General features: G+C 36.8%; 1 protein-coding gene across 3 annotated transcripts in view; it reads left to right on the top strand.

Annotated features, from left to right (window-relative positions):
* The window catches only part of SMOC2 (SPARC related modular calcium binding 2), a 145,926-nt gene that overhangs the window by 104,454 nt on the left and 27,860 nt on the right, over nt 1-13,612 (top strand). For all 3 annotated transcript variants that reach the window (XM_065680378.1, XM_065680377.1, XM_065680376.1), the window contains exon 9: nt 1,601-1,683. In XM_065680378.1, the coding sequence (XP_065536450.1) occupies nt 1,601-1,683 (83 nt within the window). The remainder of the gene's footprint in view (nt 1-1,600; nt 1,684-13,612) is intronic.

The following is a 13,612-nucleotide window of genomic DNA, read 5'->3' as shown; positions in this document are numbered from 1 at the left end:
ATGTATAAACTAGGCTTCATAAGCCCTTGCCAACTCCAGATATACATTCACTGCTAGGGATTCTTTCCTCTTTAAAATTCAAAAGAGTAATTTGAGATGTCTTTTGACTACATTAATTTTAACCTGACAGTGCTCCATTCTGACATACTATCCCTTTCCCACTCTTTCCCCATGAAAACTGAGGTAAGTGTGTTTTTCTTATCAGTTCTTAGCATGGCTGATACTGTATGGTAAATTTCTAATGATTCATTTTCTTTCCTCTGTTGTTTTTAAGTGTTAAACTTAGAGTTTTCGTATTTCATCATTTTAACACTTACTGGTCTTTAATAGGTTTAGTTTGTATATGATTAACTACATGTGTATTTAACAAAAAAGCCAAAAGGGTAGAAGAGTAAGGGCCAAAAAGAAAGCGTCGGCACAGAACAGTACCAATAACAGAAGAGGACGAGGGGAATGCAGAGTCAGGTATCAGATTAATTGGGGACCAGGCTGGTTGCCAGATAATGCATTAGTGAGTACTGCTCAGAGACTTCTCTTTCGCTCTGTTCTTGGCTGATTGGTCATCCATCAGGTATCTGAATCCAACCCATGCTATCAAAGCAGCTTCTATTCCTGCTGTTCTTTAGTGGAAAAAAAGGGTCTGTAGCTCTCCCATGTCCATGAAAACAACACTGTATCTTCTTGCAGCAGACAGAATTTGATGGGACAGTGGGCAGTTTCATCAGATGATGTGAAAATACATTAATCACTCAAAAGAAAAATAATATTGTTTTTTATTTTTTTCTGGATAATTAAGATCAGAATACCGAAGGTTCTTAAGGGCAGTCTGGCCTGGACTTACCGTTATTAATTGCCACCTGGATGTAGCCACCATTTAATGTTTTAAAAAAGAGTATTTTGGTTTAAAAATTTGTATTAGTATATTTAAATTAGACATTTTAGTGCGCCATACAGTAAATGTAGTTTGGGGAACTCAAAATTTCAAAGAAAGATGCATAAAATATGAAAGAACCTGGATTCAATGAACAGGTGTGTGAAAAACTACCATGTGTCTATAGTGGAATATAATAAAAAAGGAGAGATTCAGCAGCAGATGCTCCCATGACTCCCAGACTCTCATAAAAAAAACACTGCTAGTGATGCTGTCAGTGTTTGTTGGAAGTACAGATAGAATCATATCATGTTGTAGAATCATAGAATGGTTTGGGTTAGGAGGGACTTCTAGTTCCAACCCTTCTGCTACAGGCAGGCACACCTTCTACTAGACCAGGTTGCTCAAAGCCTCTACCAATTTGGCCTTGAACACTGCCAGGGATGGGGCAGCCACAGCTTCTCTGGGAAACCTAGATTTTGGAATAGATAATGTTTTTTTAGTTTTGTATCAACCCCAGAAGAATAAAGACATACTAACTTCTTTGAGGTAAGTGGAAAATAGGCAGATGAAATTGCATTGCCCCTTCTGAATGAAAAACAATCCTATTTTATGATTCCCTGAATAAAAGAAGATGTGTGTTTAATTTGGACTAGATAATTAGAAATAAATTAGTCCTAAATCAAATTAACCTTCACTGTTTTTAATCTCTCCCTATTTGTTCTTTAGGTATGAACAACCAAAATGTGATAATGGTGCCAGAGCACACCCAACCAAAACAAAGGATTTGTACAAAGGACGCCAGCTTCAAGGTCAGTGAAATAGATAAATTGGGTTTAATATATTTCAATTCTTTGTCTATTCACTGCAGTAAATTAGAAAGCACTTTGTTACCCTATATCAAAACAATGTATCTTCTAGATATTGCTATATTGATTTGCCACTAACTATAGTCTTTGACTTCAGAAAAATACATGTAAATATGGGTCTTAGAATGTTGTCAGAGAAAGTAAGGTTCAATTTTCTCAGTAGTTTAAAGGCATTAACATTTACTAACTGGAATTATTCCTTGCTATTGTCATACCAGAGAAGTCAGAAACTATGTCTAGAATAACTTGGCCCATACTTCATAATCCTTGTTCTAGCAAAATCTATGGGAAATTTCCCTCCATCTTCAAATCAGTCTGAATTATGTATCATGTAATTACTTTTTTCCAAAAGTAGCCTTGACAGTTTACCATAGAATATTATTCTGTTCTTACCTGTTGTGGGAACAAACCTTGGTGTTTGTTAGATTTTTCGTTTTTTCAAACCTTTTATAAGCATGTGACAGGTCTTATCTCTGGATAGTTGAGGTAAACAGAAGTCGGTAGACTTGCTTAATTTTTGAAATGGCATGTTAATTTGTTTGAATAACTTGACTTGTAGCAGGTTTAGTGAATTATGAATTAAAATTATGAATCACTGTCAGCTATTGTAAAGAACCGGAAACAAGGTAATTGTGTGAGCAGATTTTATGTGTCACGAAAAATATTTCAGTTTAGCCACCCAGAGAAACATTTAGACAATAATTCTAAACTAAATGTGCCCATTAGTGTTGAAATGCATATTGAATGAAGCACACATTAATAATCTCTGTCGTGAAAGAATTTTAATTACCAGGTATAATAAAAAAAGAAGCAATGTGATTGATACAGTTTTATACTGCATATAATTATATGTTGTGTTCTACATAGAAAGAAGTCAACCATAGGATTAACTGTAAGCCATCCAAATACTGTGGCTTTAAAAAATGGCAAGTGTGACCCAAAAACATACCCAGTTAGGTATGAGGGGACAAACAGACAGGAACAGGACAAACAAGGCAGAGAAGGGAACATTCATGGCATTTTAGATAGCTCTATTATTTTTCCTGGATTTATCTAGAACTGTGGGTACAGTTCTGGTCATTTGTGTTCAGGAAAGTGGATACAGAGGAGAAGTTAGCAATCATTAATGTATCAGGGAAAGCAGCTACTCCCCAAGAGAACGCAGCTAACATTTGCTTCATTTAGACAAACAAGTTGAGGTCCGGAGGTTATATTGTTCCATGACCATGGAGACCTCATGAGACCTCATCAGACCATGAGGAAGAGAAACTCTTCCCTTGTGACAGCTTTGGCACAAGAAAAATAGTATGAACTACCCTGAATGAGTTTTACCTGGGAGCTGTGAAGTGTTTTCCAACTATAAAGCAGTGAAGCAACAGCCTTCTAAAGGACTAGTAATGGGGAAGAAAATCTGATTAGTTTTTTAGATAGATCTTCATTACTTTTAAAAGAGACAGTGGGAGACAGAGTTGAATGAGTGAGGTACTCACTCTGCATTATAACTTCTCCCTTAAGATACTGAACATGATACTGAATATATACTAAGAGATTAAAAGGTGATATATACTAAAAATTCACCTTGTAGCATGAATTTCACAGCTCTTACTGCATCGTCTCTATTTCTTTTCCTTCACAAAAAAGGGATGGAGCATGCCTGGCTTAACAGTTTTCCTGTTCAGCTGCTCACAGGTTTCAGCAGGAGCCATATGCGCCACATAAACCATCATATATGTGAAACTTAGTGGCAAATGCACCTCTGTTAATAGTCAAATTGATGAGATTTTTCCAACATTTTATAAGTTAGTACATGATTACTGATGTCGCTTACTGTTGTTGTAACTTCAGAGAAGTTAGCAGGTATTTCAACAATAATTTGGGAAATATATTGGACCTTATTGTGACCTTTCAGTACTTAAAGAGGGCTTATATACTTAAAGGCGGGCCAAGTTTTTAGGAGGGCCTGTTGCAACAGAACAAGCGGTAATGGTTTTAAACTGCAAGAGGGTAGATTAAGACTAGATATAAGGAAGAAATTTTTTTAGAATGAGGGAAAACACTGGCACAGGTTACTCACAGACGTGGTAGATGCTCCATTCCTGGAGACATTCAAGGCCAGGCTGAATGTGGTTCTGAGCAACTTGACCTATTTGAAGATGCCCGGGCCCATTGCAGGGGGGTTGGACTAGATGGCCTTTGAAGGTCCCTTCCAACCCAAACTGTTCTATGATACTTTACAGTACTTACTCCATGGAAACCAGTGGAAAGTTTCCTATCGTCAACATTTATATCAAACACTTCCATAGTTACAGACTTGGGTAATTACTTGATTTCATGGTTTGTTTTTTCTGAGTGAAAAGAATTTACACTCAGAAGAGTATGGCAGAACAGCAACTGAAGAAACAAGTTTTGCACAAACAGATATTACTGGCTGGTCACACCTACCTTTTGCTAAAAATTTTGAAGAAGCATGTGCTAGCTGGAATCTTAGAGGCAGGATGAGCATGTGAAGGGTTTTAAGCTTTCACACATCTATTTCATATCCAAACTGGTAATTCTTATATACAGTACAGTAATAAAGACTTATCCAAAGTCAAGATACTTTTCCAGTGAAACAATAAGAACTTTCCATGCTATAAACTCCTACCTGATAAATTAATTTTCATTAAGTTAGGCAATAATATTTTGTTTTTATTTTCTGCTTTATGATATTTTCCATTATGTGAGCTTTAGTCCAGCAAACCACTGCAACAATGTGAGCTCATAATTTTTATTATGTATGACATGGATTTGCTGTCCCATATCTTATATTGCTTAATCTTTGTCTTTCAAATGGTTTATATTATTTTAAAATAAGGTGAATACCAACATTTTCTAACTTTTCCTAAATTCTTATGGGTTAGCTAGGAGAACCTCCTTCTTCTGCTCTGCAGCAGCATGGAGTAAATATGTCTATAGAAGTCACAGGGGGAAGAGGTTACTTAACAGTTGCAATTATGTTAATTGTCTCTCTTAAGGCTATGTCTTTTCTTTCTCTCAACTAGTCTATTAAATGCCTGAATCCTCAACTGGCAAATTTCTTTTTTTAAATTTCTTTTATTAAGTAAAAATGAATTGAGATTTTCTTATTTTATTATTTCTTAAAAAGGAGGTTGAAAGAGGATCTTGCACAGTTGTTGCTGGTTGTCAACAACTAATATAAAGAATTGCACAAATGGCTAACGTGAAGCAACTTTTTAGTAGAAATAAATCACTGTTGCTCAAAGTTTACTCTATTGTAAGAAGTGCTGCAAAGGCATATTTACATTTGTGTTGTCTAAATTTAAATACAGCACCTGGTTACTCAGTGGTGCCAGGACTGAATGAAAAATGTAGGTTAATTGTGTACTTATTTTCAAGGAATAATGCATTTTTGGAAAGGGGGGTTTGCTTGATTTACAGATCATACCCACAAAAATGCAGTAGCCCTGGGTGAAACCACTGTCACTGTCTGATGTATAAAACCGCGAAGATTTTAAAACAACTACTTTACTACTGTGAATGATTTTAAAGAGGATAAAACTCACTGGTACATCCTCAAGTGGATTAAACTGACATAGTTCTTCTGTTATGCTGATTTATACCACCTGAAAATTTAAACCCATTACATGTTAATCCAATACTTTTAGCAATAATTTGTAAATAAATCAAGATGCAGTTTTTGGCATACAGAGATACCTTGTTAAGGCAAAATTGTAGAAGGTAAAGGCCCATTGGAGTCTATGGCAAAATTCCCACTGATCTAAACTGAGCTAAGAATATATCCTCACATCCTAAGGGTAACTTAAAATAAAGCACCTGAAATTGAAGGCTAATCTAATGTTTGTAAGAATGATCCAAGCCACCTGTATCTGTTGGATTGTCTGGAAGTTATATAATGATAATTCTTCCCATTAGATTTCTGTTCCTTTTCTTAAAACTAAAGTATTTTTCTGACGTTGCTAATGATTTTGATCTTTCTCAGAAACTAGTTATTGCAAGATAATGAGGATCAACACAGAAAGGAGTCTAGAGAAACAGACTGGAGTCTGGGGAAATAGAAGGTTTTTCTTCTTTTGTTACGATCAGAGTTTTCAAAGGTTTATACTTTGACCTTTTGTTCTCCTATTTTGTTATACAGTAAAATGGAAGGCCTCTGATAAACTGACATATTCTGTAAAGAATCTCAAATGGTTAATTTTAGACTTTTGGATAATTGGTGCGTTAAATAGAAATTCTGTTTTCTGCACAAGCTGGTCAAGACCATTTAAAAGGGTAGAGCATATAGGATAGTTAAGCTAAACCTACAGTATGGTGGAATAAGGTGTAGGTGCCCCTGTATTTTCATAAAATCATGACTGGTAATAGGTCAAATTCAGCCAAGCTGAAGAAATATAAGTTCCTGAAACTGTATTTTTTCAGTCTGGGTCTACAGGTGAAGGGATTTTCAAGCATTATATGCAGTCACTAGTTTTTAATAATCAGTAAAATATTTTTCAGCATGCATCCTCAATACATGTATATTTATTTATAAACAATATAGATGTACTATTGTACTAATATATTAAGTACATTATAAAATGTAACCAGATATAGAAGTTAAAAAAGGATAAAATAAAAATGAAATCAGCACTTTTTTTTTTTTTTTTTTATTTGTTACTAGTACAAAAAATATTCTCTTGCTGCAGTCCAGTTGATTTTCTTGTGTCCCCCTGGGGTATGTGTATCCCACTTTGGAGACCAGTGCCTTATGCAATGAATAAGCTGCCTATTCATAAAGCTAGTCTTGCCTCTGCTCTAGGCAACCTGGTAGAAAGGAACTTGGATATGTAAGAGAGCAAGACATGATAGCATACTGAGACAGTGCCAGACCACTCAGCTAATTTGCCTCAAGGACAAATCTTTTTCTTATTTAAAAAATATGCATTGAATGCAAGAAGGCTCTGTTTTAGGCTCTGCTGTGTGTGAGGGCTGGATAAACTTTGGATAATCCTTTGTATAGTTTAAGATTTTTGTATTCTTACTTGACCTGGGAACTTATCTGGATTTTGTGTAATATTATTTCTATTACCAAGACCTGAAATTTGAAAAGTAAGCGGAAAAATTTGAAAAGTATTACGGGAAATATGATTTTGCTTACGCAACATTTTAAATCAAATTTACCCTTATCTTTTGTGCAGAGGGGGTAGGGAAGAAAAAGAAATCCAAATGAGTAAAAGGCACACAAGCTTGAGAGAGGGAGACCACAATGTCAAGCTGGATTTTCAGCCTTTACTGGGTTTCTAAGGTTTTGTGGCTTTAAGTAAGACCATTAATTTTGTTTACATTTCATTTTGGTTGGTTTAATTTTTCCTTTTATTTAACAGAGTATGTTTTTTGAGGTTCTTGCAGTTGTGATACTTCCTCTCCTACAAAAGCATAATTTTGGAGGGGAAACTGTAGTTTGGAAATGACAGTGCCTTGTAAACTGTAACAGTAATACAATCTCTTGACTTGGGTGAACGTGCAGATTCAGTAAGTCTATCTATTGAAAGTCCTGAAAGCCTCCCTTTTCTATTTTCTAAGTCTAGCATAGCTCTTCACTACTGAATATTTCCTTTCCTCAAAATACTGATCTCAATTAACCCAGCTGGAATCCAGCAGAATGTATCAGTTGCATTGAAGTTACTGTAGGTTTCTACTGGTGAAATAAGATCAGCATTTCACTCTTATTTTCATCCTTCCTGGCAATCCCACTGCTCTCTGAAAAGCTTCACTTCAGATGCTTCTCATTACAATTTCCAATCCTAGACCATTTCTACAAAAAGATGAGTATTTTGGGGTTTTGATAGCACTGAGGTAATAAGCATCTGAAAGGTTTGCATGTTTAATCTCTAGGATTTATTCAGTGGCACAAGAAGGATTCAAATTAGAAAATTTGGCATCTTTGCTCAGCGTCTGAGACAGATTTCAAATTCTCAGGTTGGACAAGAGTGTAGACCACTGCCCCCTCCTTCCTGCAACCCAAACCCCAGAGCCAGTGCCTTCCATCCAGAGCCTAAACTCTGCTTATCACTGTGTTGGTACTGTGATGGTCTACAGTTTAAGTCAAGCTAAAAATGTTAAAATATTACTTAATCAAAATGTCTTGATTCATATCCCTTGTATAGTCAATCAGCTTATTTAATAACCACAGAAAAATAATCCCTCAAAACTCTTTGTTATGTATGGCTATGTTGAACTACAGGTTGTTTTCGGATTTCACAGTCTGCTAGTGACTCTGTCCTCAGCTGTTGTTTTGTGCTATAGATCTTCATAATCTTAGTTTAACCTTGACATTCAAACAGTTAATATTTTCTCTTGAAAAATCATGCATGAGAGCTGTTTAACTCATTTGTTTATTTCACATTTACGTTACTTAAGAGGAAGAAAAGTATTCTAATTGCCCAATTTTCTTCCTATTGTAATGGCTTTATTTATTGTGTTTCTGATGGGATAATCCATCATTGACCCTGAACAGTTTATATTTTGTGGAGCAAAACTCATGATTTAAGTTATGGGTGAATTATGTGTAGATAAATACAGTTTGCTTTTGGTTGTTGGCAGTGCATCTTCTTTTTCCAAAGTTAAAGAGTAATAATCAGAAACTCAAACCACAGTGATGCAAGACTGTCCCGGGTTCAGCTGTAACAGCCAAAGAGCTGTGTCTTACTCCAAAAGCATCTTTAAAATAAAAAGAAAGTGATAGAGACTTAACTGCTTTTCCTTTTGAACTGTATTCCATTATATTTTTACAGTTGCTCCACTTGTGATCATGAGCACATGAGATTTCATGAGGTACTGGACTCAGTAAGATGATGAGGTACCACCATTGGTCTACCTTATCTTGCTTACTGTAGTTTCACAGAGTTCTTCATTTCCTCTGTGTAGTCTGATGCTGTCAGCAAGTAAAAAAATAATCTGACCTTACTACATATCCTTAAATGTTTGAATGACTAAAAATTTGCTTGTTTTTTAAAGTTTCAGTTAAGTAATAGAGTATTTCTGATAGTAATGCAGATTATATACATATGCCTGCCTTTCCATGAGCTTCAAATTGTTAGGTAAATTAATAGGTAACTTTCTCCACTGAGTGTGATTTAAAAGGATTATATTTTTATGATGTAACAAGTTTTTTGGGTTCATGAGCTAATATTTAAAATATCCCTTTCTGCTATTGAATCTTGAAGTTCCAAAATGTCACACAATCATTTCAAGTTGCTGGCTGTTTTGAATGACTCTGTAACTATTGCCCTGAGCCCTACACTGCTTTATTTACCAAGAGATACTTGGCAAAAAGGCTCTGTATGAAGCAGACCTGCCTAGTTAAGGGTTTGAACTATGAACAGGAAATGTTTGTGCAAAGCTGGTGTAAACCTTCGTGACAGTGATGGCAAAAGTGAATAGCTGTATAGCAAGGATGAAGGAGGGAGCCTGCCCAGAGCCTGGCAGGTCTGCAGGTGAATGGGAGGGGTGAGGCTCAACAGTGAGGTGCAGAGGGTTGCTGGAGGGCCAGGCATGTTCAATAGTGCTAGGGGAGGCAAGGGTGTGACTGCTTTTCTGTCCAAAGCAGTAGCTGCTTTTTCTAATATATGAGGCTGCAGGAGGATGCCTGACTTCCCAGCCCTCTGCAATCCTGAGCAGCTCGATGCCGTTCCACTACCGTAGGCCTCATGTAGGTTAGTGACAGCTCAGTGAAGGACATTTTCTGCATGTTATGTCCGCTACAAGTATCCTGTGCTGGCAGCCTGAAACAGAGGTGGTGGGGATACAGATGGGTGAAGATGTGGCCATCAACAAGGACATCTGTGTGTCTCGAGTGCAGTAAGGTTAATGCAATGCCAGCGTGTTTGGTGGATGGGAAAAGGATATGCAGCACACAAGCTGGTATCACAAGAACTGACTCAGTCAGAATGCCCACACTGTAACACAAAAGCTTATTTGAGTATGGAGTAGTGGTGGCCTCAGCAGGATGTAGGATAAGGCAGTACTTCTGATGACTACATAGGTCTACTGGTCAAACCTCCATATGAAGAGAGAGTTCTGCAGCACTAAATCCCGAGGCCACCACTATGGCTTCAGGGCAGCTGAACCTCCAAAGAGGACTCTGTTTAACCTACAACAATTTCCTTGGGCCTTTGGTTTTGGTAGCTTCAATATTATTACCCTATTGTCTGGCTACATGATTATATTGTACTCTCCCAGTGGGCAGTTCTGCTTCAGAGAAAGGGAGGCTTGCAAGTTATTTTTGAAGGCTCAGCAGATTATGTTTATTTCCTGCTCACCCTCTTTCCATCTCCCCATCCTGTCTTTAATTGTCAATGGTCTGACCACAGTTCTTTATATTGCTTTATTTCTTCCTCAATTTGTAGTCATTTCTTAACAAAACAATGTATTTTCCCAACCTAAAGCAGAAATATTAGTATCTGAAACAAACAAAAAATTTTGCTCAAACACATGAGAGCTGTTGTAATTTCCAATTATGTGTGAATTTGTCTAAAACAATTACAGTCAAAGTTTGAGCTACTCGTAAAGTGCTAGTGAAAGACAGCTGTGACACAACTAACAAAACAGAAAAGCTGGCTAATTGAAGGTGATGCTGTTGGCTCAGCAATAGAATTTCATTCATTGCTGTATTTAATATTAACCTCTAATTTTGTGTTTATTTTAAAGGGCTATATTAGGAGTAATAAACACTAACTTCATTTGCTGAAGGTTATGCCAAAGAATATAAATTCTGCTTCTCATCTCACTTGTTGCTATCCTCCCTTTTCAGACAAATCCCTTGTTAAGTAGAACAGCCTTGCCAGCTCTGATGCTCTGTGCCAGTGGGTCCTGTTCTCAGTGGGACATCTCCAGGGATCGCATGCCCAGAAAGGGAGAATGTTCTCCTGTATCTGGCAGGCTTCCTGGGAGGTTGTCACCCAGCAGCTCTATAGTCACTGTCTCTGCACCAGCACTATCCGGTTAGGTATCTGAGTGTGTTTTTTGCCTTCTCAACCAAAGAATGATTAAGTGGGACAATGCTTTCTCCCAGAAATGCCTTTTCTAAGTCTGAGTTGACATCAGAAAAGTTCCACTGACACTCATGAAGACGTTTTGGTTTACCTATCAATGATGTAAATACGGAGGCAAATGCTGCCCCCTGCACTTGATGATTTTGGTATCAATTCTGATAAAGCTGAACTCTTTTTTCCAGTCTCTACTAGGAACATTTTTATTTTGGCCTGAATGGCTGTATACATAAATGAATAAATATATAAATACACTTGCAGTAAAAATATTTGTGTTCCCCTCAGTGAGAAGTAATAAACTGAGACCTGTTCCACCATAAAACTTCACTAAAGCAGAAAAAAAGACATTTAAGAAAGATATTTTAATTTCTAGCTTTAATTTATCTATACATTTTAATCCATATATTTAATCCACAATTTAGTACATATGGTAATCTAAATCCATCAGTGAAAAAGCTTTGGTTGAACACATTTATTTTTCTTTGTCTTTTAAAATAAAAAGAACAGCATCATGGATAACAATCTCATTATTATTAGTATTATTAACGTGTGGAGCTGATTTAGAGAGGTTTGTTTTGGTTTTGGGGGGTTTGTTTTTTTTTTTTTTTTTTTTTGTCTTCTGCTGAAAAGTTTCTAACTACTTTATAAATCTGTGCTTATATTTAGCAGTTCCCTACCTCTATATGGTGTAAGTTTGCTTTCAGTAATTCCTGAACTGCCTATAGGAAGGAGCACACCTATTAAAAGTGATGAAAACAGTGAATTTCCTACCTAAAAGCAAAGGTAGTCTTGCAAGAAAGTGAAAGTTTAGGCAGACTTTTTAATGCCATGGTAGGTTAGCCTGTATCAGGAAGTAATACACTGCCTTTCTGGATGAAACTCAGGGTGCATTACTAGTCAAACCACACTTGGCAGAGTAGGAGTATCTGTTGTGGATTTGCAGTCATCACATCAAAGAGAGGGGAAAAATCCACAAGGCATTCATTCTTACCTATTCAAACAAATGGTCATTTTTGTAACATCTAAAGGTAGAATAGAGAATTATGTCTCTGTGTCCCATGGGTATCTGGTTTAGACTAAATCTCTTTCTGAAAGTGCCTGTCTCCATTAACTGTAGAGGGAGCAAGTATGACTAACATCAGCGGTTGAATATATTTGGATTGCTTACGTTGAATGATGTAATTGCCATCTTACCTGAACAGATCATGAGAATGAACAGTTGTGGTACCCCACGAGCAGTGGGATACAGCCTGTCTTTTTCTCTGCTGTGGTCTAGACTATTCAGCTGAGATTGGATCACACAACAACATTTTTTCTTGCAGTGTTTCACTCCGAAGTGCTTTTAGCAGGGAAATAACTCTGACAATACTAAAAGGGTATGAGAGCATCTGTTTGAAAAATTGCATTTTTTTCAGATACTCATTTATCTCACTTAAGTATTTGGAATATTGCCTATGCTTTGGATATCAGGTCAGTGGGAGGGGGAGAGGAATGACTGATGGCTCCCTGAAACCAGGGTAGTCTAATGATATCTTAAGTTTAATTCTCCTTAAACTATCACTTGATGTAGGCTGCTCAGCCCTGTTTACAGATGATAAGCCCCAAGCCTTTGTGCATGGACCAATACTCTGCACTTCAAGAGATTTCTGTTGGTCAGTATTGAACCATCGGAGCCCTCATTGGGGATTTAGAGAGATGCTTTGGAACTGAGAGCCCTTCCTTTCTACTGAACATTATATTTACTCACCTTTTATCTTTATTCTTCTTTTTTAATACCATAAGGACAGAGCATAAGCAGAGTGAAACTTTGATCACGTTGGAACCTAAAAAGGATTAAAATATTTGCCTTCATAGAACACACTTTGATGCTGTATTCCTAAAGCTACTAATCTTCAAGAAATATATTTAAAATATCTTGAAATAATTTCTGGTACAGTGAAGACAAGGGAGGGGTATCGCATAATAACTTGGAGCAACTGGACTGCAGTTTTTGGGTGAGGAGTAGAGAAAATAACACAAGGAGAGGGGAAGATTGATGTGGAATAAGCTCAGTGTTTTCTGCAAGAATGCCTGCAGTCATTATCAACTCACAATCTGAAAGATGGCAGGAAAAACTCATATAACTGAACGGAAAAGGCAAAACCCTTTAGTCTGCCAGGGCTGTAATCATAATGAAAAATGACACCTGCACCTTATCATGACAGTGGGTGGGAGTCGAATAATAATATACTATTTCCTCTAAGACGCATGGTATGGGGCTTCTCCTTTTTAATCTGATAAGAGTATAAGCTGAATAAAAACATGCCATTGATTTGTAAGGCCGTTCCCTACAAAATGGCTATCTTGCTGCGTTGTGTTTTCATACTTGGATACAAATTCTCCTTGATTATCTGGCAGAAACAGCTCTCATGTTTAATCTGTGGACAGGGAAAAATAAATATTTTCATTTCTGAATGGACGTATATCTGCAGCTATATTTTGAAGAGGGAGCAACAATGGTTAGGCGTTTACTCTTTGCATTTAGTCACTTGGAGAAATGTTCCACTTTTCAGATAAAATGAGCACTTGGTTCCCAGTGAGCTCAAAGGGATTTTCAGTTCCCAGCAACTTTGAAAAAATACCCTGTACTGGTAATAAACCACTCTACTAATTTTGTGTCTTGTATCAAACAGTAACTTTTTGAAATCCAGGCAGAGTTATGAGGTTAGGGTTTGTGAAAATATAAGCCAGTGCAAGAATTCCCACTTCCTAACGTTTTGAGTAAGTTAATGTATAATACAGAAATAGCATCAGTTTTGGCTGATGAGTAATGACTGAAAAGGTCA

This window comes from Lathamus discolor, chromosome 5 (assembly GCF_037157495.1).
Source record: "Lathamus discolor isolate bLatDis1 chromosome 5, bLatDis1.hap1, whole genome shotgun sequence".
In the NCBI taxonomy this organism is placed as follows: Eukaryota; Metazoa; Chordata; class Aves; order Psittaciformes; family Psittacidae; genus Lathamus; species Lathamus discolor.
The sequence above is the reverse complement of the archived record's forward strand: the minus strand, read 5'-3'. Positions and strand labels throughout refer to the sequence as shown.